The sequence below is a fragment of the Exophiala oligosperma genome (assembly GCF_000835515.1).
Source record: "Exophiala oligosperma strain CBS 72588 unplaced genomic scaffold supercont1.9, whole genome shotgun sequence".
Taxonomy (NCBI): domain Eukaryota; kingdom Fungi; phylum Ascomycota; class Eurotiomycetes; order Chaetothyriales; family Herpotrichiellaceae; genus Exophiala; species Exophiala oligosperma.
The window spans coordinates 944,221-968,349 of NW_015622826.1; the positions used below are offsets into that span (position 1 = coordinate 944,221).

The 24,129-nt window shown below is 51.0% G+C and overlaps 8 protein-coding genes across 10 annotated transcripts; 5 read left to right on the forward strand and 3 right to left on the reverse strand.

Annotated features, from left to right (window-relative positions):
• Positions 1 to 117: 117 nt before the first annotated feature.
• PV06_08918 lies at positions 118 to 2,017 on the reverse strand. Of its 2 annotated transcripts, XM_016410303.1 has the most exons (3): positions 1,806 to 2,017; positions 1,160 to 1,755; positions 118 to 1,112 (listed from the first exon to the last, which is right to left on the reverse strand). In XM_016410303.1, coding segments are annotated over exons 1-3 (1,305 nt in total). In that variant the 5' UTR covers positions 1,808 to 2,017; the 3' UTR covers positions 118 to 405. The 2 variants fall into 2 exon arrangements, with proteins under 2 accessions (XP_016259325.1, XP_016259326.1); XM_016410304.1 differs by having other exon boundaries at positions 1,160 to 2,017.
• A 648-nt stretch (positions 2,018 to 2,665) lies between these two features.
• PV06_08919 (uncharacterized protein) lies at positions 2,666 to 4,465 on the forward strand. The gene is made up of 3 exons (XM_016410305.1): positions 2,666 to 3,521; positions 3,617 to 4,087; positions 4,140 to 4,465. Exons 1-3 carry the CDS (start codon positions 3,084 to 3,086, stop codon positions 4,170 to 4,172), a joined length of 942 nt encoding a protein of 313 aa, XP_016259327.1. The 5' UTR covers positions 2,666 to 3,083; the 3' UTR covers positions 4,173 to 4,465.
• A 227-nt stretch (positions 4,466 to 4,692) lies between these two features.
• On the forward strand, positions 4,693 to 6,899 carry PV06_08920 (uncharacterized protein). The gene is made up of 2 exons (XM_016410306.1): positions 4,693 to 5,111; positions 5,169 to 6,899. Exon 2 carries the CDS (start codon positions 5,222 to 5,224, stop codon positions 5,816 to 5,818), a length of 597 nt encoding a protein of 198 aa, XP_016259328.1. The 5' UTR covers positions 4,693 to 5,111; positions 5,169 to 5,221; the 3' UTR covers positions 5,819 to 6,899.
• Positions 6,900 to 7,350: 451 nt separating this feature from the next.
• PV06_08921 (uncharacterized protein) lies at positions 7,351 to 11,266 on the forward strand. The gene is made up of 2 exons (XM_016410307.1): positions 7,351 to 8,176; positions 8,325 to 11,266. The coding sequence occupies exon 2, from the start codon at positions 8,401 to 8,403 to the stop codon at positions 10,372 to 10,374; it is 1,974 nt and encodes a 657-aa protein (XP_016259329.1). The 5' UTR covers positions 7,351 to 8,176; positions 8,325 to 8,400; the 3' UTR covers positions 10,375 to 11,266.
• A 2,348-nt stretch (positions 11,267 to 13,614) lies between these two features.
• On the forward strand, positions 13,615 to 15,619 carry PV06_08922 (uncharacterized protein; the record flags this gene model as incomplete). Its single annotated transcript, XM_016410308.1, has 7 exons — positions 13,615 to 13,934; positions 13,994 to 14,129; positions 14,187 to 14,371; positions 14,492 to 14,581; positions 14,641 to 15,023; positions 15,074 to 15,141; positions 15,201 to 15,619. The coding sequence occupies exons 1-7, from the start codon at positions 13,836 to 13,838 to the stop codon at positions 15,617 to 15,619; spliced, it is 1,380 nt and encodes a 459-aa protein (XP_016259330.1). The 5' UTR covers positions 13,615 to 13,835.
• A 1,936-nt stretch (positions 15,620 to 17,555) lies between these two features.
• PV06_08923 lies at positions 17,556 to 20,638 on the forward strand. Of its 2 annotated transcripts, XM_016410309.1 has the most exons (6): positions 17,556 to 17,877; positions 17,954 to 18,228; positions 18,303 to 18,806; positions 18,862 to 19,143; positions 19,207 to 19,464; positions 19,573 to 20,638. In XM_016410309.1, the coding sequence occupies exons 1-6, from the start codon at positions 17,655 to 17,657 to the stop codon at positions 20,380 to 20,382; spliced, it is 2,352 nt and encodes a 783-aa protein (XP_016259331.1). In that variant the 5' UTR covers positions 17,556 to 17,654; the 3' UTR covers positions 20,383 to 20,638. The 2 variants fall into 2 exon arrangements, with proteins under 2 accessions (XP_016259331.1, XP_016259332.1); XM_016410310.1 differs by having other exon boundaries at positions 17,954 to 18,806.
• A 330-nt stretch (positions 20,639 to 20,968) lies between these two features.
• PV06_08924 (uncharacterized protein) lies at positions 20,969 to 22,003 on the reverse strand (the record flags this gene model as incomplete). Its single annotated transcript, XM_016410311.1, has 1 exon — positions 20,969 to 22,003. The coding sequence occupies one exon, from the start codon at positions 22,001 to 22,003 to the stop codon at positions 20,969 to 20,971; it is 1,035 nt and encodes a 344-aa protein (XP_016259333.1).
• A 986-nt stretch (positions 22,004 to 22,989) lies between these two features.
• PV06_08925 (uncharacterized protein) lies at positions 22,990 to 24,060 on the reverse strand. Its single transcript, XM_016410312.1, has 4 exons — positions 23,969 to 24,060; positions 23,682 to 23,892; positions 23,355 to 23,429; positions 22,990 to 23,293 (listed from the first exon to the last, which is right to left on the reverse strand). The coding sequence occupies exons 2-4, from the start codon at positions 23,760 to 23,762 to the stop codon at positions 23,141 to 23,143; spliced, it is 309 nt and encodes a 102-aa protein (XP_016259334.1). The 5' UTR covers positions 23,763 to 23,892; positions 23,969 to 24,060; the 3' UTR covers positions 22,990 to 23,140.
• Positions 24,061 to 24,129: the final 69 nt, after the last annotated feature.

Here is a 24,129-nt window from a genome sequence, read left to right on the forward strand (position 1 = left end):
AACTTTAGTGATACGCTTCACCTTACAGTAGCTCATTTTTAGGACGCGCCAGAGGCTCATAGGCCCTACGGAGGTACCTAAGTGACGGATGTTCTGGCAGTATCTTTCCGAAGATCTCGCTAACCTACAGACTCCGGAGTAGGCAGAGTCAATGGTGGTGGACGTCAATTCTGCGAAAACACCACTACTGTATCGGTATTCTCTACCATTCATGGCATATCAATATTATAATCGTCGAGGAACGATGACATCTACTAATTGCTTTTACGTGCCATGATGTAAGCACGGTACTCGGTTGGCATATGCTGCCAGACGTCCCTGCAGATCTGTTTCTTACTACCAAATGCAATTTCGTGGACGAAGCCTTGTCATCCTGCACATGGTCCTGTTGCAAGCTTCTGAGGATCATATAAGAAGTCCAATTGCCAATTCCACGTTGCCGTCAACTTGTGTCAACGCAGCAATGGCTTCCTCTCGCGAGAAGCCCAGCTCTGTGATCTTCGCGACGGACTCTGGAGTTATTGGCTGCGACTGGCCAAAATTACCAGCTGCTGCAGCAGATTGTGACGAGGACGGTTGTGCGGAAGTGCCACTTGGCCCAGCAGTCGATTTGGAGTTGGTTGGCGTTTCGGTGTGTGGCTCAACTGTGCCAGTCGTAGCCCCTATCGTTGATCCATCCGGGCCTGCCACTTTGGGTTCGTTCTCGAGGATTTCCTCCATCATCTTGGGAATGTCGCTTTCGGGTAGGAATGGAATCTCGTCTTCCTGTACCCGGAGACAGTTTTTCTGGAGGTCAATGCACATTTGATGGCGCTTGAGCATGTCGAGTCCTAGCAGTAAATCCACGTCCTTACCCTCCATGACGGTGAAGCTGCTGGCGAGGTTGTACTGGCCGATTTGAATATCGGCGGAATGTACACGTCCTAGAATCGTCGCTGTACCGACTCCTCTGGCTATTCCGCCATATCTCTTGTCAATTAGTCGTAGGATCCCGCACCGTTCTGCAGCCTGTGGAGACATTATGGTTGTCTGGGCGCCGGAATCGACGAATGCCTTAATAGGAACGTTGTTGACGGTGACATCGATGTACAGCATCGTGACTCTGCCAAAAGCTACAGGACGGTTAGCCTTGATGGCGATCAAGGTAGGGTTATCTTACACTCTGGGTTTTCTTCCATGGCTTTCTGTAGATTCTCCGCGACACGCTCCTGTCGAATCATTTCTTCAATCTTCTGCTGGGCTTCGACATTGAACGGATCAGCTTCTAGCAAAGCAATCTGTTGCTCCTTTTCCCGTTGGGCTTGCTCATACTGTCTCTGTCTTGCACTCCAAAGATCGTGGAACTTTTGTCGGTCTGAGCATGCCGCGGCGAGTTCAGGATCTTGTCTTTGACATTCTGCCAGCATGTGTGAGTCGCCCAAGATACGTAGTCTCAGCTGTTCGGGGTCGTTGCCACTTCGCACTCTCTGGGCGGGCTGACCCATGGTATTTTCGGTGGCCGGTCTTCTTCTTTGTCTCGTCTGAACTGCCAATGCCACTACATCTCCTTCGTGTATATTCATCTGCGCCAGACTGATAGAGGTATCTGTGACCGGTCGACCATCGTGAAGGAAGTGTTGCGCTATGGGAGGAATATTGATCTCGGCTTCGACGAAAGCCTTGATATCATTGAGGCTCATATCAGGACTCACGTCCAGATTGAGGAAATCGGATTGTAGGTCAACATCGGAGGTGATGATCGATATCGATATACGCCTGTAATGCTGTTAGTGATGTCTATATTGACCACTGCTATGCCATTATACATCTTGCTCTATTGCCGGTACGCAGGCCGCGAGTTCGCCAGGTGTATCAGTACTGGAAGGGAAACCAAGCAACTAGGCTTTTCAAGGTTTGCAGGCGGTGTCAAGGCTGGGAAATGGAAGAGAGAGATGTAATTGTCGCTGTACTACAGTTGGTAATGCGTTCAAAGGAAAATAATGAGACTTTCTTCAAGCAGAAACGAAGGCATTGATTTCTCATCACGAAAGTGAATGGATGGCGGTGGAAACGCGAACGCTCAGGCACGGCGACAATGACGCCAACTTCGCCGCACAATCCCGCCTGATTAGGGCTGCGGACTCCTTACCTAAATGGCCACTTAAGCTGTTAAATATGGAGAGCACGATCAGCCCAAATTTTAAGCATAAATAGAGCGATTGGGGGGCTTTTTGCGGTTGACAACACGCTCGCGAAAGGGTACAAGTAAACGAACTGATGGCGGGGGCGAGTGTGGGATCGACTGCCACTGCAGTCCAAAGGTCAGTTGATGTTTATCTGTGATCTTGTCTTGCAGGTACTCCGTACAAATAAATTGATAGTCTGGCTACAAGCACGAGTAGGAGGACGATGAATCTAGATAGTGATTTCGGAATCGTCTTGTAGTTTCCTCACTGTGCTGATCATTCCCATTCTTTCAACTGTTGAAGGTTCCATATCACCTCAGTTGCATGTCTGAGAGTTAAGTCGATGGCGACATGTGAATTTTCAGGTACTGTAAATGAAAATCGTACTCCGTAAACCCCACGAAACTTACCTGATGCATGCCCAACGCCCAATAATGCCTATTGCCCACTGCCAAATGGCTCCAACACTTTGCTTTGATCTGTCCATTAAAAAATCTCTAGGCGCTTTGTCGCGTGCCCCATGCTATCATCTCAGATTCTACGATTAAAGCTCAAGACATTATATTGTCATTCAAACGATCACAACCTTCGGTATTCACACTGCTGATTGTACCACTACCCTTTCGTCTATTGGCCATTCAATCCTTCTCCGGCGACAAAGCCTTGTTCTCATGGTTCCTGCATGAAACTCGCTACTACTGAAATTTTCACATACCGTTATTTCGCCTCACACACTTTCCTCAGGCCCTCAAATCCCGAGAGACCAGGATCGGGCACATACCAGGAATATTTGACAGGAGCCAATCCTCTTTCATTGCAACCGCTCTCTTGCAGCTCCTGCAGGCCACACCGCACACAAGCCGCCAGTTCACCACCTTGTACAAGCCAGTCGAGAAGTTCGCCGAGGAACGGCCCAAAATGAACCAATCAGCAACCTCAAATCAGGCAGAGAACCCTGCCAAGATGGATCTCCAAAAAGATCAATCTGTGCAGGAAGAAGATGGCTTTATCGACATTCATCACGCCGACGTCGATATGCCAGATAGTGAGGCGGATGATGCCACACATTCATCAACTGCGCCCCATGAACTTCAGCGATTCACAAATAATTTAGAAGATCCCGACGACGCCGTTGACGACCAGGACGACGACTCTGAGGATGAGCACGATGCCATGGCAAATCATCCGTTGCTAAGTATGCTCACCGGACGCTTGGGCGCACGCCGTCGTGGCTCTTCGCACGAATGGGACCATCTTCATCCTGAAAATCAGGCATTGTCAGTTGCCAATGCTGATGAATGCTTTTCTGTCGAAGAGTCGGTGTTTCCTCCAGAGGAGAGAGCGAGTCGAGAAAAGGTCAGTTTTGTAACACCATCAACGTCCCTTCCGGGCCCATTGTCAACTTCCGGCCACCGGAAACCACAACTGTCAGACTAACCCGGGTATTCTAGTTTCACTATCGGCTCACCCGATGTCCAGAGCTGAGTCTCGGCTTATTCACTCAGCCTACCAAAGCGGAAGTGGAAGATTCCTCCACCCCTGCAAAGAGGAAATTGATGGCACATATTGTCTCGACCCGGAGCCCAGCGCCGTGCGTGACTGAGGCGTCCATGAAAGTTCCATCCAATTGGAGAACAAGGAGGTCTTCGCTTCCGACGAGCACTGAAGGGGAACCCGAAGGCCATCAAGAAACTGGAGGCACGATTTGCTTGCACTCTTTAGCCGTTGCTCCCGAGTTTCAAAAGATGGGACTTGGAACGGTTTTGATGAAGTCGTATATTCAACGGATGAAGGACTCCCGATGTGCGGAAAGAATTGCCTTGCTTGCCCATGACCATCTCATTCCGTTCTACACCAGCCTTGGATTCGAGAACATGGGCCCTAGCACAGTGACATCCTGCGGTACCGGGTGGAATAACATGGTAAGGCGTGCTGCTTCATGGCGACTTGATTGGCAATCACTGACCTAGACAGATTCTCGAATTTACTCACGACGATGACGACTAGAGACGGCCGATGCAGCGGAGTTGCAGAGAATGGCAATCTGGTGATGGAGTACACAATGGAGACTTTGAGGACGAGATCAAGCTGGCAGTGACGAGGTCTGATGATGAGAGAATATGGTATTGTTGTATGGATATGGGAGAACGATTCTCGGCCAATGGAGACTGCATTACTCGTGTGAGAATTGCTTCTCGGACAAATTGCTGTAGTTGTAACGAAAATCGCAGAAAGGTCAGAAAGGTCACGAGATTTGAGAGGCACGAGTAGCCACACCAGATAGCAAATCTATGAGTGACTGTTATTCAATCGTTGCCCTTTGATGCTTTCACATTAACAAGAATCGCTGAGCCAGTACGAGTGCTACCCCATCCGAGACACCACCGAGAGAGCATTTATCACAACATTGATTGGCTCGTTCGGTTGAGGCGCAAACGTGGGCCTGCGGGCTCAGATCTATGCGCGGGCTGCGCATGTCAGCCAACCTCTTTCGCTCGGTTCAAAACGCCCGGTTTCTTCCATCATGGCCCGACAGGCAGTGACGAAGTATGAAAAGAAACTCCTCTTTGACGAAATGAACTCTATTGTCATCTCAGCAGCCTTCTCTTGAATGTGCAAACTATTGACGACAACAGCGACCGCATCCTCACTCACTGACTACCTCGCCGCATCCCTTCCGGAGACCCTTATTCCACTTCTGTCTTCCGATATCCATCCATCTCGGGATCTCCCTCAAGTCACATCTCGGCGATCAATCCTCCTGCATGCAGCTGAGCAAGCATATTAGCACAACTCGCACAGAATTCTAGTGGCTGACTGGTTTCCCTCATTCACCAACTCATTCTTGACCACGCATGCCTTTTTTGCGGGGAGACACACAATAGGGTAATAGGTGGAGGACACACGGAAGAGAGCGGCTTCGTCGTCTCTTAAGTAGTACTACGAGTACGGGACCCTACTAGCCCCTCGCAGCGTCCTCGAAGTACGCTCACAACTGAGAAGTCGATTACTCCGATCCTTTATTCTCTTGCTTTCGGAGCATAGAGGGCGACGCGATGCCTACCAACAGACCCTTCTTCGCCAACTTCTTCTCTGCATTCCGCGCCCGAACCAATCCCACCTTTCAAGCCAAGTCAAGTTCAACATACGATACAGTATTGCAAGGCACCCTCGTGGCCACCCCACATGTATCGACCACGAACGCGACAGTGACCGCGTCGAATGCTAGGACCATCTCAACCAAATCCTCGGTCGATACATCGACACTCTCTCAACAACCATCGCAAGCCAAACCAGGTTCTCCCTCTCCACTACCATTCTCATCGAACACGAGCTCGCATCGATATGCTCCTCCTTTGTCCAGATCACCAGGACCAAGCTCGCCCGCCGGACCCCATTCGCATTCTCATACCAATCCGAACCTGTCAATGTCGCCGCCAGGTACGTCGACCCCAATGACACGGGGGAGGCAAAGACGGGGAAGTGACAGCTCAAATTCATCTGGGGGTTTTATTGATGCCCTGGGGCCTGACAAATGGTACATTGGAGGTCGGAGTGCAGGTGGTGAAGAAACATTTTATAAGTTAGGCTTGGTAACAGGCGGGACTGGGAAAAGAGTACGCAGTCTCGACCGCTTGAGCCTTGGAACGTGATGAAGGGTCGGTCAACGAACAAAGGACATGAAATACATATTACGACTTTTACCTGCGCCATTTTAGGTATTCAATTGTACAGAGCATGAGGCGACGTGGGATCCACGAAACATTTTGCTGAAAAGGGATATTGTTTATTTAAGGGGTTTCAAACGCATGAAGGAGCAGTCGGCATACTACATTGACGGACAGACGATGTCTGTACACAGGTTGTAGTTTCAGATGGCTGGGTCCTGTGTTGCCATCTTTGCAGATACGCAAGATAGTCTTGCAAAAGCACCCTGGTCATTGTCTCTGCCTGTTATAGAGCAGGAGAGACACCACATTTGGTTTGATCTTCTATCTGCGCGTTCCATTCACCGTGACTATGAACCCTCCTGTGCTCGCACTCGTAGGCGAATGTGAGAGATCGCGCTGGGCGTCCGCAGGGCAGCCTTCTGGCTGCGAGCTATCTGCCACTGGCTGAAACAATTGGGTAAATTGGGACTGAGCACCTTCTACGCGGGCTTATTCGATACAGAAAAATGATATGCGTCTTGGGTATTCGAGAGTCAGGGAACAGTTGGCGGTGATTGTGGGCTCCGGAGGTCAGAGCCGGGTCCTGGGGTTCGCGAATGGTGGTTCATGGGAGGGAAGAGTATCCCGCACGTTGAAAAGATTGGAAGACACTGTGACGGACTACAGAATCAACCAATTGTCCTGCAAAGTACAAAAAACTTGCAGCACAAATATGAGTGGTACAGAATTTTCGTCCAGCCATTCGGGACTGTTAGCGATGTGCAGGATCACAAAAGCAGGATCAGGCGATGACCAGCCTCAGGATCGTCGATCCAGAATGAAAAAGTACGAGTAGCGGCTATATTAATTGTATGGACACCACTCTTCTCTTTCTCACCACCTTCTACTGAATCCCTAACCGAGGAGACGGTAACTCCCGTCCAATTTTACACTTACCAACCTCTGAGACTCGTATTTGCAACTCAACTATTGACGGGGAAGCAAGCCTGCTCTGCTCCTCCCGAGACGGTGGAGAGAGGTCAGAATGGACGTAGGACTATGCCTGAAGCCAAAAGGGATCGAGTGCATCAAAGCAGTATTCCGTAAAGCGATATGATTTTCAAATACGGAGTACAACAGAGTCCCCGAAATGGTAGTTGTATCACCCCCTACGATGCTTGCATTGTCTTTCTACAGTGCCTCTCTCGGCGAGACAGTCTCTTCTACAGTAAATACTGTACAGTATGTCAACTCACTCGGCTATTCTTGACTCAGGCGTAGCTAAGAATTGCAGCCATTGCAATCAAATCCATCTCATCCACCAGTAACAATGGCCCAGTTAAGCCTCACGAGCTCCTCGTCTCAGCCCCTCCGTTTCCACCTGCCTGTAGTCGCATTGTATTCTCAATACCCTTGACCGTTTTCACTCTGCACCACAACCAACGTCATTCATTGATTTTTCCACCGCAATCTGTTGCATTCTTCTGGGTACAAGCACAGCAAAACCACACTCTGTACATATCTTTCTTGTTCCTCGGTGCATACAAGGAATGCCCTTTTCCTGTTGGCTTGATCATATTTCTGTCCCCGCAGCGATCAACACCATTTTTCAAGTGTTTTTGGCTCTACAGACCACCTTTGCACAGCACAGCGAAAATCCCCTGTCTGAAAGCTTGTCTTTGCTAGCTTAGAGCCCGTAAATCCAGACCCTGAGATCCTGGACCGTTTGACGAGTACTCGCAGCCCCTGGGGCCCGCGTTTGATCGTCCAGGCATCTCCCGCACAATCTTGTTGGGCACCTTTCATTGACAGCGGCGTCCAGCCCGCTCGAGAGTGTATTTCCGATCCAGCCTTTTACCAACAGACTGCTTTGATCCTCGAATGCGAACGGATTTTACAAGGACAGCATCGAATCCTCTGCTCTTCTTGCTCTTTCAATACACAGACTGCGCCTAGCTGTCGTGAGAAATCGGCTCCTTTCACTCCTTACAATTACAACCCGGGTTTGCGCGATTCAGCCACGTACCCTGGGGGCTTGACTGTCTCCAATCTGCTTCACCCTAAACTCATAAAACCAGATCGATAGTCGGTCGGATTTCCTAACCGTCCTAGCATCTCAACGCTAAATCCCTGCATGACACGTTTCGGGCGTCCATCTTGAGTCGACTTTTAAGAAGTGCAACCGCACTTGTCTGGACTACGCCATTCCCATAGCCTCACTCGATCCCAGGCCCGGTCACCGTCACACAGCGTTTCCCTCGACCACGGATAGTCCCTGGTTTGTGCATGCAGCAAACAATGAGGCATATTTGGCGCTACCGGTAGCCAATACCCTGGATTTGGGTGGCTCCAGTCTTCTTGGTAAGTCGTCCTACACTTTCCCATCCATCACACACACCTTGCCCACCTCTCGTTTCTACCACCTGTTCCTGTTGAAATCCAAGTTTCTCTTCACCAGGAGTTGTATACTGTTGTTGCTGGTTTTGATGCTTACCACAATGAAGTCCAGAAAACGCGTAGCTGTTGATCAACTCGACAACGCCAACGCCGTCCCTGGCGGCAAGGCTTTCTACCCAGCCTCGCGTATGAAGCCTGTTGCAACGGACACCAATTTGAGTCCACCACCAAGCCCGACATCGCCACGCAAATTCAAGGCTCCGATCGGGATGGAGCAAATATTTGCATTTTCGCCTAAGCCGACTGTAGTGCTAGACAGAGAACTGCATGTCATCGTTGCTTCTGCTGCATGTCTCAAATTATTCAACCTCGACTCGGCGATTGGTAGAGGTTTCCTCGAACTCGTTGGCAAGGTACTTGCTCCGACAGACTTTGCAGTCACAGCAAGACTCTTACAAGACTCCATCCGAACCCGCGAGCCACGAAGAACAGAGCCTCTGCTGGGCAGCGCGCTACCAGGCTATTGGCGACTCGAGATTGCACCGATATATGACGGCGATGAGCTGCTGTATCTTGTTGTAGAGGCACAAGACGCCAGTGAGGAAGTTCAACGGCAGCTGCAACATTACGCTCAATTATCAACCGCTGAGACTTATAAGATCCTGGTCAGCACATTAAGAGATTATGCTATTTTCATGCTCGACCCTAAAGGCTGCATAGCGACATGGAACACTGGGGCAATGCTTCTGAAACAATATACCCAGGAGGAAGTGATTGGCCGACATTTCTCCACCTTTTACAGCGAAGAGGATCGTAGGGCCAGAAAACCTGAGAGAGAGCTGGAAATAGCTCTCCGTGACGGTAAGGTGGAAGATGAAGGTTGGCGCGTAAGAAAGGACGGCACACGGTTCTGGGCGAATGTCATAATTACGCCGGTGTACCGTGATGGAGAACTACGAGGCTTCAGCAAAGTAACGAGGGACTTGACCGAACGAAAGGGGTCTGAAGCACGTTTGATTGCTGCCTATGAGGAAGCCTCCAAAATGAAGTCTGACTTCCTGGCTAACATGAGCCACGAAATCCGAACCCCAATGCATGGAATGCTCTCTGCCCTGGGACTTCTCAATGAGACTGACCTGACTACGGAGCAAAGGGAATTGACGGATATCATCGATGAGTCCGGCGCCATACTATTGCAAGTCATCAACGACATACTTGACTATTCAAAGTTGAGCTCTGGCTCCTTTTCAATCGGCAAGGACGTGATGAATATGGCCGAAATCGTTGCCGCTGTTCGGCGGTGTGTCAATATCGGCTCGAAGGACCTGCAATGCGAAGTTGAACTTGATCATCGCTTGCCTACCTTTGTCCAAGGCGATCCCTTGCGGTACCGACAAGTCGTTCAGAATCTGGTATCCAATGCCATCAAATTCACAGAACGAGGCTATGTACGCGTTAAGGTCGTAGTAGCCGGCGAAGATGACACGTCATATGATATAAGGACCGAAGTGATTGATACTGGGATAGGGGTCTCCCAGGAGGCTGAAAATGTACTTTTCACGCCGTTTGCGCAACTCGACAACTCATCTACTAAAAGATACAAGGGCACTGGCTTAGGCCTGTCGATCTGCAAGAGCTTGGCAGAGCTGATGGGCGGCACTATCGGATTCGCACGAAATCCGGACCACCAAGGCAGCATATTCTATTTTACCTTGAGACTCAACAAGGTCGATGCGGTACCCACTACCCCGCGAGACGTCGCGCTCCCAGATCTGAGCTTGAAAGACTTGTCCGAACACAAGCAGTTGCTTCTGGTGGAAGATAACGCCATCAACCAGACAATCATGGTCCGACAACTGCGAGCTTTCGGGTTCGAAAAGGTGGATGTCGCCAGTGACGGCGCAGAAGCGGTCCGTTCAATACAGGCGAAACCACTTACCTACAGCTTAATCTTGATGGACATCAGCATGCCGGTCATGGATGGGGTTACAGCAACGAAGAAGATCCGATCCCTCGGACATACTGTGCCGATCATTGCCATGACAGCGAACGCCCTCAAGGGCGATGAAGAAACGTATCTTGCCGAGGGTATGAATGACTATGTGGCCAAACCTGTCGACAAACGGTTACTCACGAATGCGTTGCTGCGTTGGCTGAGATGATTATGAAGAAGAAGATTATGACGACGATGACGATGACGATGTTTGAATGAAACTGCACAGTAACATCATGTGCTATGGAATTTTGCAGCTAGTACGCCAGTCTGTTTCCTTTGATTGAAAACATGGGCTATTCGCCCTTTGTTTTCACATTGGATAACATCTTGGGACGAGCACTTGGAGTGAACATACTAGCCCTGCCACGCGCAGCAACGGCTTCTATTGGCAAGCGGATACGCCATGAGTCGACTCCCTTTCGACCGCGGATTGTCGGGCTTACCTCACACCACCGTCTCATGACAAGATGTCCAAAAAAATCTTTCGGTCAGGCGAGAATGTGTTTTAAACTGTAGCACTATACGTCGAAGAGAGAATTCAGGGGATTCCAAGAGCAGACCACCACAATGGGACCTTTGTTTTAATGACTGGTCCAGCGCACGTGAGTATTCATACTCATAGTGTACTGTGAGACAGAGGCTACGGTCCGATCTTTGTCAAGAAGTAATATGAGCTCCTCTTGTGGTTCAATCTATACGCAATGGCCCGGCTCTAGGTGCTATCTATTTTCCACTTGAAGAAAAGATGAGAGATCAGACGAGACAAAAGCTCTTAGTCACCTGACGGCTTGCCTACCTACTCAGGAACTTACTCTTGTATCACATCTGAATAGATATCTACATTTTTATGTCCTCTGTGTGAGCACTCCAGATGCCCTTGGACTCACGAAGTATGAGGGCCTCACGACTATGAATGAGATCACCATCATTAGCAAAGCTTTTCCTTTTTTTCCCTCCACACTTCAAAAGGAGTAGTCCTAGGCTGATGGCTTTCCTCAAGGATGAACCCCAGTAAGTGAATGACACCAGCTGACCACCAGGATCATTGCGACGCTGATGAAATTTGGATCGAGTTTTGGTCGTGTCTAGAAACCGTAAAGCTTCACGCCGAGCACTACCTGGACCCTACGACGGGAGTTGTTCGTTTGGAAGAAAAGCCAACCAAACACCTTCACTCCTCCCCGTCTTCGTCCTTTCTGGCGTTCCAGAAACCCTTGCCGTAACTTACCACGATTTCCTCGCCTTTGGCGATACCTCGACCGCGTTTGCTTTTGGCGCCCGCTTTGCCGGGACCGAGCACGAAGACGCCGATCCTCCGCTCACACGTCTTGCCGCCACCGGGGACGGCGACCTCGACGAGACAGTCGCGGAACTCGGCGTTGGGGCCGTCGGGTCGTACGCCGCGGTAGTCGTTGATGAAGCGGGCCTCGTTGCCGCGGCGCGTGGCGTCGATGGAGAGGTCGAGCTCCCGGTCGAGGCTGAGGTCGTAGTTTGACGTCGGGTCCGCGGTGGATGACGGGTGCAGGGTACCCAGGTAGAAGATGATGAACGACGACGGCGGCAGCGCGCGGGTCGAGAAGAGCCCGTGCTGCGTGTAGGCCGGGTGCGCGGGTGTGGTGATGGGGGTGATCCGAACGTTGGGATTGGGGACGAGTGGTACTGGGTTGACGAGTGGGAGGGTCGGGGACGGTGTGGGTTGACGTTGGACGGATGCGGGCGTCAAGGGAAGCGGGATGTGGAGCGTGGTGAGAAAGATGATGTCCTTGGGCCAGTTCTTGGGCAGGGAGGTGGATTGGCGTTGAGGCATCGAACGCTTGTACAACAAAGTAATCTCTGAGACTGTGTGGAAAAAAGCAAGGCTGAAAAGGAATGAAGTTGTGTGTGCTGGTGGTGTAGGGAACTACCTAAACTAGTCGCCGACAAGGCTGCGCTTACCTCGAACGGTGTCCCCCTTGACTTTAGGCGAGCCAAGCCTAGTGAGACCGCCTAATAAATTAGATACTTGTACCTAGTTGAGCCTCGCTGTGCCTTCCCTTCCGGAGGAGCGCCGCGGTCGATGGACGTACAGTAGCTTGCCTTTCCTCTGGAACAGACAGAGAAAGCTGCGAGTACTCTCCGTCCAGAGTACACCAATATTGATATTGTATACTGATATCAATCTTTCCTGTTCATGACCTGAGCATTGACGAGCGCGCCTCTTCTGGCGATCATTGCCTCAACACTATTGCCAGCGAAACAGATGTCGACACAAGGGACTCTTATCGCGAAAACCTCCCATACGACGGTCTTGTCTCCAAATAAATCCAGCAGAGACCTGACTCGCCTCGTCATCGAAAAGAAAGGGGTCACACAAAGTGTTTCGTCTTTCGCAGGGCTTGCCGACCTTTGACTATTGTATTTTAGACAATGATCTTCCTAAGCGAAATGTCTCCGCTGATTCTCTGCCAGACTCTCGGCTCCATCCTCGCTTGCTCGAACAAGTGGACAACAACTAAAACGGAGTAAGTACGGAGTAACGCGCCGCTATTTAGAGACTTGACGAAAATACTCCTTCAGCGGTCGCGATCGGACATCACAACTTGGGAGAGCCCGGTCACCTGAGGGTCTTCTTCAGTCAAGGAAGAAGAACTGCAGGCCGGTAAGGCATGATCCCGGCCCAGGGAAAGATAGGCCGTTTCAGGTGTCTGTTAGACTACAAAAGATCTTCAGGTTGGTGAGCCTAACCGCATTATTTTTGGGGCGGGGAACCTCTTTGCACACAAGCACGAGTATCAGCACCTTATGATCGGGGGCCAAAGTCACCACCATGATTCATTCCAAGCAAAGTGGCTGCAGACACGGCACAATAGTGTGTTTTGTGCTTACCTCTTTACAAGTTGGACAAGCAAGACTCAGCAACCGACTCTTTCGCCCTGGCTTCCATCGCATTGCGCATAACAGTTATGGAGTATGCTGAAAGGGATTTGACTTGACTACCTTGCGGACGTCGAAAGATGCGCCAGACAGAACAATGCAATCATGGTAAGAATGACAAGATCCTGCCTATATGACTCGTTCCATCACAACAGTCGACTCGAAAAATCATTTCCGCCTTTCCACAAACGAACAATTCATTACTCGTACTTTCTGCTGCGAACTCCACTTCATTACTTTGACCTGGTCGCTTGCGGCACGCCTTCCGAACAATGGCGTTGCGGGATTCAGGCACAACCAACTCAACCCCCCAGTCAACCACATGGTTTTCCCGTGCCTTAATTCTGACCGGAGAAATATCTAGCTTCTGAGCTAACCTTGTCATCCCCCTGGGACCCTCGTTCTGTACCTGAAATGGTAGTCGAGTGTTTTGAATTGTCTTCATGGTCTGCGTGGTCAGCCTTGATGACCCCTCCAGAGCCCGCTGGGGTGTCCCCGACTCACCCAGGACCGTCTGAGTTAGTCCAGACAGTTCTGGAACACGCAGAGTTGTGTCTCTCGCTACACTCTTGCCTGCTGATTGGGGCTAAAGGGAATTGATCTTTCGTCGTGGTCAAGAACAAATATGACGGGAACCTAACTACCTTCACTCCCTTCGCAGCTGCTGACGAACCTCTCCCATTCGACCTCGATGCGCCTGTCAAGTCAAGGATCATGAGAACGATGGCTTGGAAGCCACTGCTCGCCTGCTTTGCATTGCTTTCCTTTGGGCAAGCCGCCCTTGCCCAGTCGTTGGAATTATCGGACTGCGCTGTGAGTTTCGCAACCCGGACGGACCTTAAGTCGTCTGCTAAATCTGATTTCCACCACAGAACAACTGCATCTCGAATATCACACAACAATCCTCGGCTTGTCGCTTTGGCGTTCAGTGCTTTTGCAACGATAATGACCTATACAAGCTTGTACAAAACTGCTGGCAATCGAATTGCACAATACACGAAGGATTGAGTGAGCGGACTGCCCAGGCCCCTTGGGTCCCATGATGATTATGACTGACGTGCTCAGTTGCGCAAAATGTGACATCCATCAGTTGCAACTTCCCCGACCGCAACAGAGGTCCTCTGAGCAGCGCAATCACATTCACCTCGATGGCTGTGGCTCTACTCCTAGTTGGAGTCCGTATCGTCAACCTGTCGCGAGACTTTAGAACACGTTGGGGGTGGGATGACGTTGTGGTCGCTGTTGCTACTGTGAGTGTCATCCCGGGCTAGGAATACCGAAAGGTGCAAGACTGACGTCGCCTTAGCTTTTGATGATTGGCAATGCTATATGCAATCCTATCTGTAAGCTGAACGATTTGACAGCAAGAGACTACCGCTGACGTCCTTCAAGCGCGGTCCTTTGGGTACGGTCGCGATACATGGCGCCTCCCATTCGACCATACAAAGACTGTCGAAATGGTACGGGGCCGTTTCCATGTGATCCATACGATCCCAACAAATGCTAAATACTTTTGCAGCTATTCTATATTGGTGGAATTCTATATGCCGTGGGCGTGTCTGCAACCAAGATTGCCTTCTTGCTATTCTATATCAGGCTCTTCCCCTCCCCGATACTTCGCCGGGTCGCTTTCCCACTGCTTGCGATCACATTGTTACACGGCCTCATCTTCACATTCCTGTTCATCTTCCAGTGTAGCCCAGTATCTTATGCCTGGACCCAGTGGGATGGCACAGGGAAAGGAAAGTGCCTCGATTTTGATCTGGGTGCTGTTCTGCATGCCATAACAAATATTCTACTGGACTTCTTGATCTTTGCTTTGCCCATCACTCAACTTTGGAAATTGAACCTCTCCCACAAGAAGAAGATTCAAGTGTTGTCCATGTTTTGCGTGGGATTCTTGTGAGTTTATTAGAATCATTATTTGCCGACTGATGCTCACACATACACAGTGTCACTCTCGTGAGCATCCTCCGACTTTGGAGTCTGATCAAGTTGAACAACACTTGGAATCCCGCATGTGAGGCAATCGTCCTTGAACTCATCATGTCTCAATCACTAACCATGTGATACGTCTAGGGGACTTTGTACCACTTGGATACTTCTCGGATCTGGAATTCAATGTTGGCATTGCTTGCATCTGCATGCCGTCTGTCCGCGTCGTGTTACGGCGATACTTCCCAGGCTGTGGTATCTCGACCACTAATCGCGAGCGAACCGCTTCTGATCATGACATTCAAGCTCGACGGGTCAACTTGACGGACACAAGCAACGGCAAGAACTTCAAGTCATTCATTTCATCGAGACACGTCGCAAGAGATGACTCGTCAGATCAAGTCGAGCTCTGCGAATATAACCCTACCGAGGCAACGAGTGAGGTGAACATTTCCGGTGACTATGTGTCTCGTCCTGAAGCGGCCGGACCACTACAACAACCCACTCGGGCCCACCTTGCTAGCATGGTCAAACATCCAGCATGGAGTAGTGAAGGAAAGTGAAAAAAATTCTATGATCCAAATATCTATCTTGCAGCTACTCCATGCTCTGGGTGTGTCAAGTTCGGTGAATCTTCTCTATGGTTGTCGATTTCAAAGAAGCTATGAATAAAATTCAAAAACAGAAAAACGTCAGCGCCGGCCACTGATATACTACTACCTGAATGAACCAAGCCAAAAGCAAGGACTAGTCGCACATGCTACAGGTAAGATCACAAGGTTATGACGACCTTCTTTGCGCTGACGCCTTCCCTCAGGATCTCCATTGCTTTCTGTGCATGCTCGAGACCATGTCCTACAACTTCCGCCTTGGGTGCCGGCACAAACTTATTCTCGGCCAGAGCTTTGGGTAGATAGTCCTGGTATATCATCGGTCCGACCTCGTTATGTATCAATGTGTACCCATTGATGAGACCTGTACGAATACCATGTCGTTTGGCTTTGATCCACAACGAGATCATACCGGTCAAGTATGTAAAAATGGTCTGAAGGACAACGAAATGTTTCGGAGTGGACTCTGGCATTGGATAACTGACCATGGTCAAAGCTTTGTCTCCCTTGCAAGCGGCCAGAATGTCAAGACATTTGTGGGCGGCACCGTGACCAATGGACATGGCGCCAGCTGTTGTCCTGCCTTTGAAAGCGTTCTTGATGTCGCTGACAACGGTGCTGCTGTTGTAGTCAAATGCCTGTACTGCACCGAGGCTTTTGACCAGATCAAAGTTGCGTGGAGAGCATGTGGTGATGACTTCATAGCCAGCTGCTACTGCGATTTGAATCGCATTGCACCCGACACTGGTTGAGCCGCCCCATACTAGAAGTGTCTTGCCCGTCGACTTTGCTGTTGGCACGGAGGGATACTGCAGGGCCAACTGGTTCTTTTGAAACAAACCACATGCTGCTGTGTCAAGGCCTAGTGGAATGACGGATGCCTCTTCGTATGAAAGGGTATCAGGAAGAGGGGAGGCCATGTGCGACAGAAGGACCGTATAGAGCTGGAAGCCTCCATAGGCGGGCGAGTTGATTTTCTCGTCGGTCGCAGGAGCACTGCCGACGACACGGTCGCCTTGTCTGAAACGTGTGACGTTCTTCCCGACATCGACGACTTCTCCTGAGACATCGAAGCCGAGGATTGCAGGGTATTTTAGATGCCCATAGATCAAACTACTGTCCTGGATGATGTGATCGACAGGGTTGACTGCGACAGCGTGTGTTCTGATGACGATTTCGTCTGGTCCTGGACTCGTGTAGGGGGCTGATCGGACCTGGAGAGGTGTCGCATTCTTCTCAACAAGATACGCTGCTTGGTTCGAAAGTGCCGACATGATGAGGACAATATTGGTCGTTGTCGCTGCAGAGATAGCTAATGGACGGAATGTACTCCGTATTTCTCTTTCTATGAGAAGTTCGGTTTCTTAACGGTTATCTTTCTTGTAATCTACCATTTGGACAATGAGCAAGTCCTGTATTATATATATGCCATGGGAAATGGTTGTCATTGAAGGCGTCGAGTGAAGGCCATTGCCTATTGCGGTCGAGCGTCCGACCCTCCGACCCTCCGAGACTTGAAAAAAAGGTCCGTCTCCGTCGTCCCTTTCCTTCTCTCGAATGATGAAATTTGCTAAGACACATATTGAGCAAGCTTAAAAAGTCATGAAGTCATGTTCAATGCGTACGTCCTTAGCGAAGTACCGGCGTCTTTCCGGGGATGTTGTTACCCCGTTGAATGCATGGGTGGCAGATTCGTGAATTCCTCCGACTGAGAGGCCAGGTGCACGAGGCTGTACAAGGCTGTACAAGGCTGTCACTAGGTACGAGGCTATGTCATCAATCGGAGTCACTAGTCTACTTTGGGTATAGTTCATCCCCCGCCCGGCGACATTGACGGTTTGTTTGGTTCCAATTGATTGCTGACCAGGCAGCTCCAGCTTCGTCTCTCCATGTCTCATGACGACGGGCAGCATATCAACTTGCAATCTTTTTGTGTCTAATTGACAAACAACAACCTCCCATCTACTCCTGGGAGATCATCATCATCATGGAGTCCAAGCTTCCGGAAAAGGAGGGAGGCGTGATGATGCTGGAGCAGGTGCCGTTGATGGCGGATGAGGAGAGTCACACCTTCAAGGATTCACGATCGAGGCGCAATGCCTCTTCAATCCTCAAGGCCGCCTTTATTGGTGTGGGATTGTTACTTGTTTTGACGGTTCTAAATCTCCATCATGGTCACTCTTCTTTTCGGTTGCCGGGTTGTCTGAAAGGTTTGCCGGCCAGCCTCCTCCTCTTCCTCCTCCGTCTTCTGTGAGGGATGACTGTTGATTTATTTACATTCTCAAGGCTCTTCTCGGAAACAACATGGTACGACTGGGTCTGAAACTTGTCTGACTCCCGCGTGCGTACACGCTTCGTCCGAACTGTTGTACAACTTGTCACCTGATTACAAAAACATCGATGCTTGCACCGACTTTGAAGAAATGGTCTGTGGAGGGTGGAGGGACCGTCATGACCTGAGACCCGACCAGGGCGACGCCTTTACTGGTACCATCATGTCCGAGACCTCTGAAATGCTCCTTCGCCATATCCTGGAGGCCCCTTATCCGAGTTCTGCCACGGTAAGTTTCATTCCGTGAATTTCATCATATGCTACTCGACTCCACCGTCGAGTGTTGGCTCACGACGAATCCAGAATGCTGATTTCTCGCCAAACTTGAACCACGTCACGGGGTCTGTAGATCAACAGAACTTCGACAAGCTTCAAACCGCGTACAATGCTTGTTTGGACGAAGATACAATCAAGAGTCGTGGTGTCGCCCCGTTGCTCCACATGCTCAACGAGACGAGTCACAGGTTGTTTGTTGCACCAGCGGAATCGGAGAAGCCTCTGACCGATACCATTACTTATCTTGCCAATCTAGGAATATCGGCGTTCGTGGCAGCCGGCACTGGTGCGGACGATCGGGACCCCGACACCGTCGTCATTTCGGTTGCCGCCCCTTATTCGATCGGCCTTCCTGCCAAAGAGCTGTACAACGACGAGAAGATCGTCCAAAAATACGAAGACGTAGTATCTCAAGTCATGTCTGCACTCTACCCTGAAAAGGCTACCAAGGTCGATTCACGCGGTCTTGTCGAATTCGAGAAGAAGCTTGCCGCCGCATCACCGGACGCTGAAGACCGAGACGATGTTACAGTCAGTCTTTTTGCGCTCTGAGAAACTATGTCGTTATACTGATGTGCTTCTACAGAAATACTACAATCCGATGTCACCCAGTGAAGCTGATAAACTCGTTCCACAAATCGACCTTCCCAGCATACTGAAGAGCCTCGTGCCCAGGGACTATGATATCGACCGAATCATAGTAATGGCACCACAGTATCTCAAAGAGCTCAGCAAGCTCTTGGACCAAACCTCAAAGGAAACCCTTGACACTTATATTGCGTGGAAAGTCGTTCAGACGTTCAACTCTTACGTCGAGGCGGATGCCCTTGTTCCTTATAAGCGTTTCCAGAATGAACTACAAGGCAAGGTATGACGTGAAGGGCGAGCAGCCACTATTTACTGTATCCGAGACTGATAGTATACTCGTTAGGACCCTGATTCGTCACCTGAACGTTGGAGAAAATGCGTCAATCACGTTGATGGTGGCGTGGGTTGGCTTCTCAGTCGATTCTTCGTCGAAAAGGCCTTCTCCGCAAAATCCAAAGCCTTTGGAGACCAAATTGTTTCGGACATCAAAGACCAGTTCATCGAGAAACTCAAAGTCACCGAGTGGATGGAGCAGGAGGTCATCGACCTTGCTATAAACAAAGTTCACAATATCGTGCAAAAGATTGGGTATCCTGACAAGGTGAGTCGAATTCCAAGGAAAGGGGCGGGAAGCACCTCAAAAACCAAAAGTCTAGAGTGTCAGGTATTTTTGGGGGGGGGGGGGGCGCCTACTGACAACCGAAAACAGAGCCCGAACATTTTGAACCCCGACGCACTACACGACTATTACGAGAGTGTCAAGGTCAACGGCTCGACGTTCTTTGAGAATGCCGTCTCGATGACACGGTCGGAAGTGGTCAAGGAATGGTCGGCACTGGGCAAACCGGTCGACAGGGACCAGTGGGACATGACGGTCCCGACGGTGAACGCGTACTACAACCCACCGGGGAACGAGATCGTCTTCCCCGCGGGCATCATGCAGTTCCCCGTGTTCGACGTCCGGGTCCCCCAGTACCTCAGTTACGGCGCGTTCGGGTCGGTCAGCGGCCACGAACTCTCCCACGCCTTCGACTCGACCGGCCGGCACTACGACCAGGACGGCAACTACACGGACTGGTGGACCGACGCGACCGTGGCCGGGTTCGAGCGCCGGGCGCGGTGTTTTGTGTCGCAGTACCACAACTTCACCGTCGAGGGGCGCGACGGCGAACCCCTCCACGTCAACGGGAAGCTCACGCTGGGTGAAAACATCGCCGACGCCGGCGGCGTGGCGGCGGCGTTTGCGGCCTGGAAGAGGCGCGCAGCTTCCCCCGGGGGTGGGGACCTGAACATGGACCTGCCGGGCCTGTCCGACTTCTTCACCCACGACCAACTGTTCTTCGTCTCTTACGCCAACTGGTGGTGCGGCGAGACCCGCAAGGAGACGGCGATCCAGAGGATCTACACCGACCCTCACTCCCCCAAGTGGGCCAGGGTCCTCGGGACCATGGCCAACTCGAGGGACTTCAGGGAGAGTTTCAAGTGCGACAAGAAGGAACCGGTTTGTGAATTGTGGTGACGGACGACTTTTGTTATCGTGTTCCCATTTCCTTCTGGGTTCGTTTCTTTCGAACCGAAAAACAAACCCGTCGCCCTGCGAGGTTTTTTTTTCTAGTTCCGTCGGTCAATCATCATCATCATCATCATCATCATCATCATCATCATCATCATCATCATCGAGTGTCTCATTGTTTCTTTCTCTCTTTTTTGGGCCTTCTTTCGTCCGGGTATTGCTATAAAAAAAAGGTACGAGTAGAATTGATCACTAGTAAATGTCTGTGAATGTTGTTATAGACAACCTGGAGGTCGATCACCACGAATGCCATGGGTATCTATCTGGTTTATTGTTTTCTGTTCGGGGGTTTGCCTCTCTTTCCTCTTCTTGGTTTCCAGGTCACCACACCATCTAGATTCCTAACTTCTCCATGACACGTTCCAAAAACAAAAAAAGAGTATTCGATTCATATCGTTCAGAATCATCTAGACGGTCCCCAAATTTCACCCGCCCGTCCTCCCTGATCCCCCATTCCTCGATCCATTTCTCACCATCGTGTAAGCAACAACTGGCCAGGTATAGCCAAAGTGAGTTCTGCTGACCACACTCGTCACGTCGTCACGTCGCCGCCGCCGCCTGACTTTTCAATCTTGAACCTCACATCGACATCCCCCTCCCCAAAAGGTATAGGATTCGAGTCCTGATCGAACAAGGTCCTCTCGAAGAACCGGACGTTGAACTCTCGGTCCACCAGCACGACGGTTTGTTTCTGCGTGCCGTACAGGCCACTCACGCCCAGCTGACGGGCGGCGACGGGTTTCGCGGTCGACGGGCTGTTGTCCCTCACGGGGGTGTTGAAGCCGACGACGTCGACCTTTTCGCGCAACCGGGCCGCCGCGACCTCGTCGTCGGGCGTCCGGTTCGGCACCGTCGACCCGTCCCGCCGGCCGAGCGTGGGCACATAGATGGAGTGCCGCAGGTCCATGATGTAGGCCTCGAGCCCGGCGTCGTCGGCCTTGCCCTCCCTGGGCAGCGTCTCGTGGCTGAGGAGGTCGAGGAACCGGCGGATCAGCTCGTCCTCGGACTCGCCGTGCTCGACGCTGTACCGGATGGTGTCGAGCATGAGTTCCTCGCCCAACAGGACCTTCTTCCACGTCCGGTCGCCGAAGGCGGCGTTGCTGAGCCCGACCGTCTGCACCACGTCGCCTCCGATCCAGGGCACCTGGCTCTGGTCCTCGGCCCGGTTGGAGATGACGGCCAGCTGGCCCCCGATCTCGCCGCACACGAGGCTGAACCCGCCCGCGTCCTTGGCGATGCCCGTGTTGACGACGTCCCGGACGAACGCCTCCACGGGCCCCACGTCCTCGGACAGGAACTGCTTGATGATGGCGCCGCGCGACACCGCCGACCGAGGCGGCGTCGTGTCCTCGCGGTAGTTGGTGAGCACGGCGATTTTACCGTCGCGCGTCACCCCGAGCCACGTGCCGTGGATGTCGCGGAGCATGTCCCGCCCGCCGAGGACGTGGGAGTGCGGTTCCGGCCACCATTTGGCGCGGTCCGTCGGACGGTTGAGGTACTCGTCGCGGTTGTCGATGAGGATGAGTGGGTAGGAAGGGTGGGCGGTCGAGATGAGCGCGATACACATCTTGGTCAGGGCAAGTTGGGTGGCAAGTCCGGAGCCCACGCCTTTGCGATAGTGACAGAGTGAGTTGTTTCGAGATTTCTCGTATCGAGACAGGGTATGGCGCAAGAAACTTCTTTCATATACACACAGTGAAACGCGGCAGTGGAGAGATATCCTTTTCTTTCTTTTCCAGGACTTCTTCGATTTTTTTCAAGGGCCGTAGGGTGAAATAGGATGGAAATATCATGCGCACATGACCCGAAAAGTTGTACCACCTATCACCGCTTGCCACACAATCTGTGATATGAGAGAGAGCGATTCAATCACTGTACAACAAGGTCCATAGCAAGGAGTGCAAGGAGTCTCCACGCGTAGAAGTTTCCGGAATTTTGTCAGACCCTCCGAACACCAATCTCAAGAGGCCCAGCTGTGGCTTTCCAGGGGAAAGAATAGGAGGCAAAGAACAAGAGAGGCCGAAAGAAAGGCGGTCGATCTGAGTTGCCGGGAGCTTTGGGCAGAAGAGCACAAGGCTGAAGCAGCCACCAGGAACTCAGTGGTTCTGAATGTACAGTTGAGCACAGAACAGAAGATAATGCGTTTGAGGTGCTTGACGACAGTGACCAGACGTTGTTGTTGGCTCTTCCACTGACATGAAAGTACGAGGAAGTCGTGGAGAATTGCACTTGCAGTGGTACTGATCCGGAGGAATCTACATACGGTAAAGTAAATGACCGCACATGTAGTACTCACGATCCTCGTCCTAGAGGCGCAACTTCAGTCGTTGTGAAGGTAAAGAAGTTTCGAGAAATACTACGTGATACAATAGCAGCCAGTAGAATCGACGAGCTCTACCATCCGCTACTTCTTTTGTTGGTTAAAGATGTGGCAAGGTAGTTGTTACGTGGTCAGCCTCGCTTTCAAGGCGATCACGGATGCCGAGGTACAACAGCTGTGAGACTAGTGCTCAGCACATGCTGCTCAGATTGTCCGTACCCTGTAAGGAAAAACAGAACGACGTAACACGCTTTGATTGAAGCATCGCTATGTATGTGTGAAAATCTGCCATGGCAAGTTCATTTTCTTTATGCCAGGCCACAATGTTTCGTTGCATCTCGTTCATGTTCTTGGTCTCCCAGCATCATGCTTGGACTTCTTTACTTAGTTTGACCCGACGGCCTCTGGGGCCTTGTTTTCGTCGAATCCATATTGTCCCTTGAGCTTCTCTACCAAGTCGACGTACTTCTTTTCTGCATCGGAGGCGGACGTGCCGGCATCGACTTCCTTTTGCCACGCCTTGTGCTTTGCCTTGCCCTAAAACAGAGAGGTCAGCAATCTAAAACATGGAGACTGCCGGATGCAAAGCTAGTCGTACCTTCAAATCGAACATTCCAGGTGCTGGTGCCTTAGAGATGTCTTCGCCATTGGCAACCTTGAATAGGGCATAGAGCTATAGCGACACATTAGCTGTGCTCACTCCCACAATCCCCCTGACAGACAGGCTTTTATTGACAAGGGCGGTCGAGGTTTGGGACGGAAAGATCATGGAGAGGCAGTGTCGGGTCTCTTTTTCTCTCGCTTGCCTGTTACCCTACAAGGGTAGACTGAAGCAGTGCTCCTCTTCATGTCCATGCCCTCACCACAGACCAGCCCGGTCCCTTATGTGAAACCCAGCTCGCTAGTGTACCAGGAGTCAGCTCACCTCAAGCAGTTCGTCGTTGCTCGGCTTCGCCTTGAGCTTGCGGCTATCCTCTGCAGCTTTGGTGAAGGCGGCTGAAGGCATCGTGTTTGCTTGCGGAATTGTTTTCTGCTGCAGGGAACTAGGTGAATGGTAGGCAGGCCCGGGCGGTAAGGAGTTTCGATCGAGAAGTAAAAAGGTCGATGTCGGTGGGGTTGGAGAGGTGTGGTAGAGTCTACCTTTCCCAGCTGAGTCAGTCCCTGTAAATCTCGACTACTTCAAGCAGAGTAAAGAAGAAATGCTATACCTACTGTTGATGTCAAGCTGTGCCGTAAAATTGTAGAAGTTTAGAAAGATTGTAGATGGAGAACTGAGTGTAAACGGGGATTGAAACTCAACAAATTGTTGATGAGGAACGACGTCAGACATTTGGCGGGGCAAAGTCTCCAGTAATAAGTAAATCCTCCGGCGC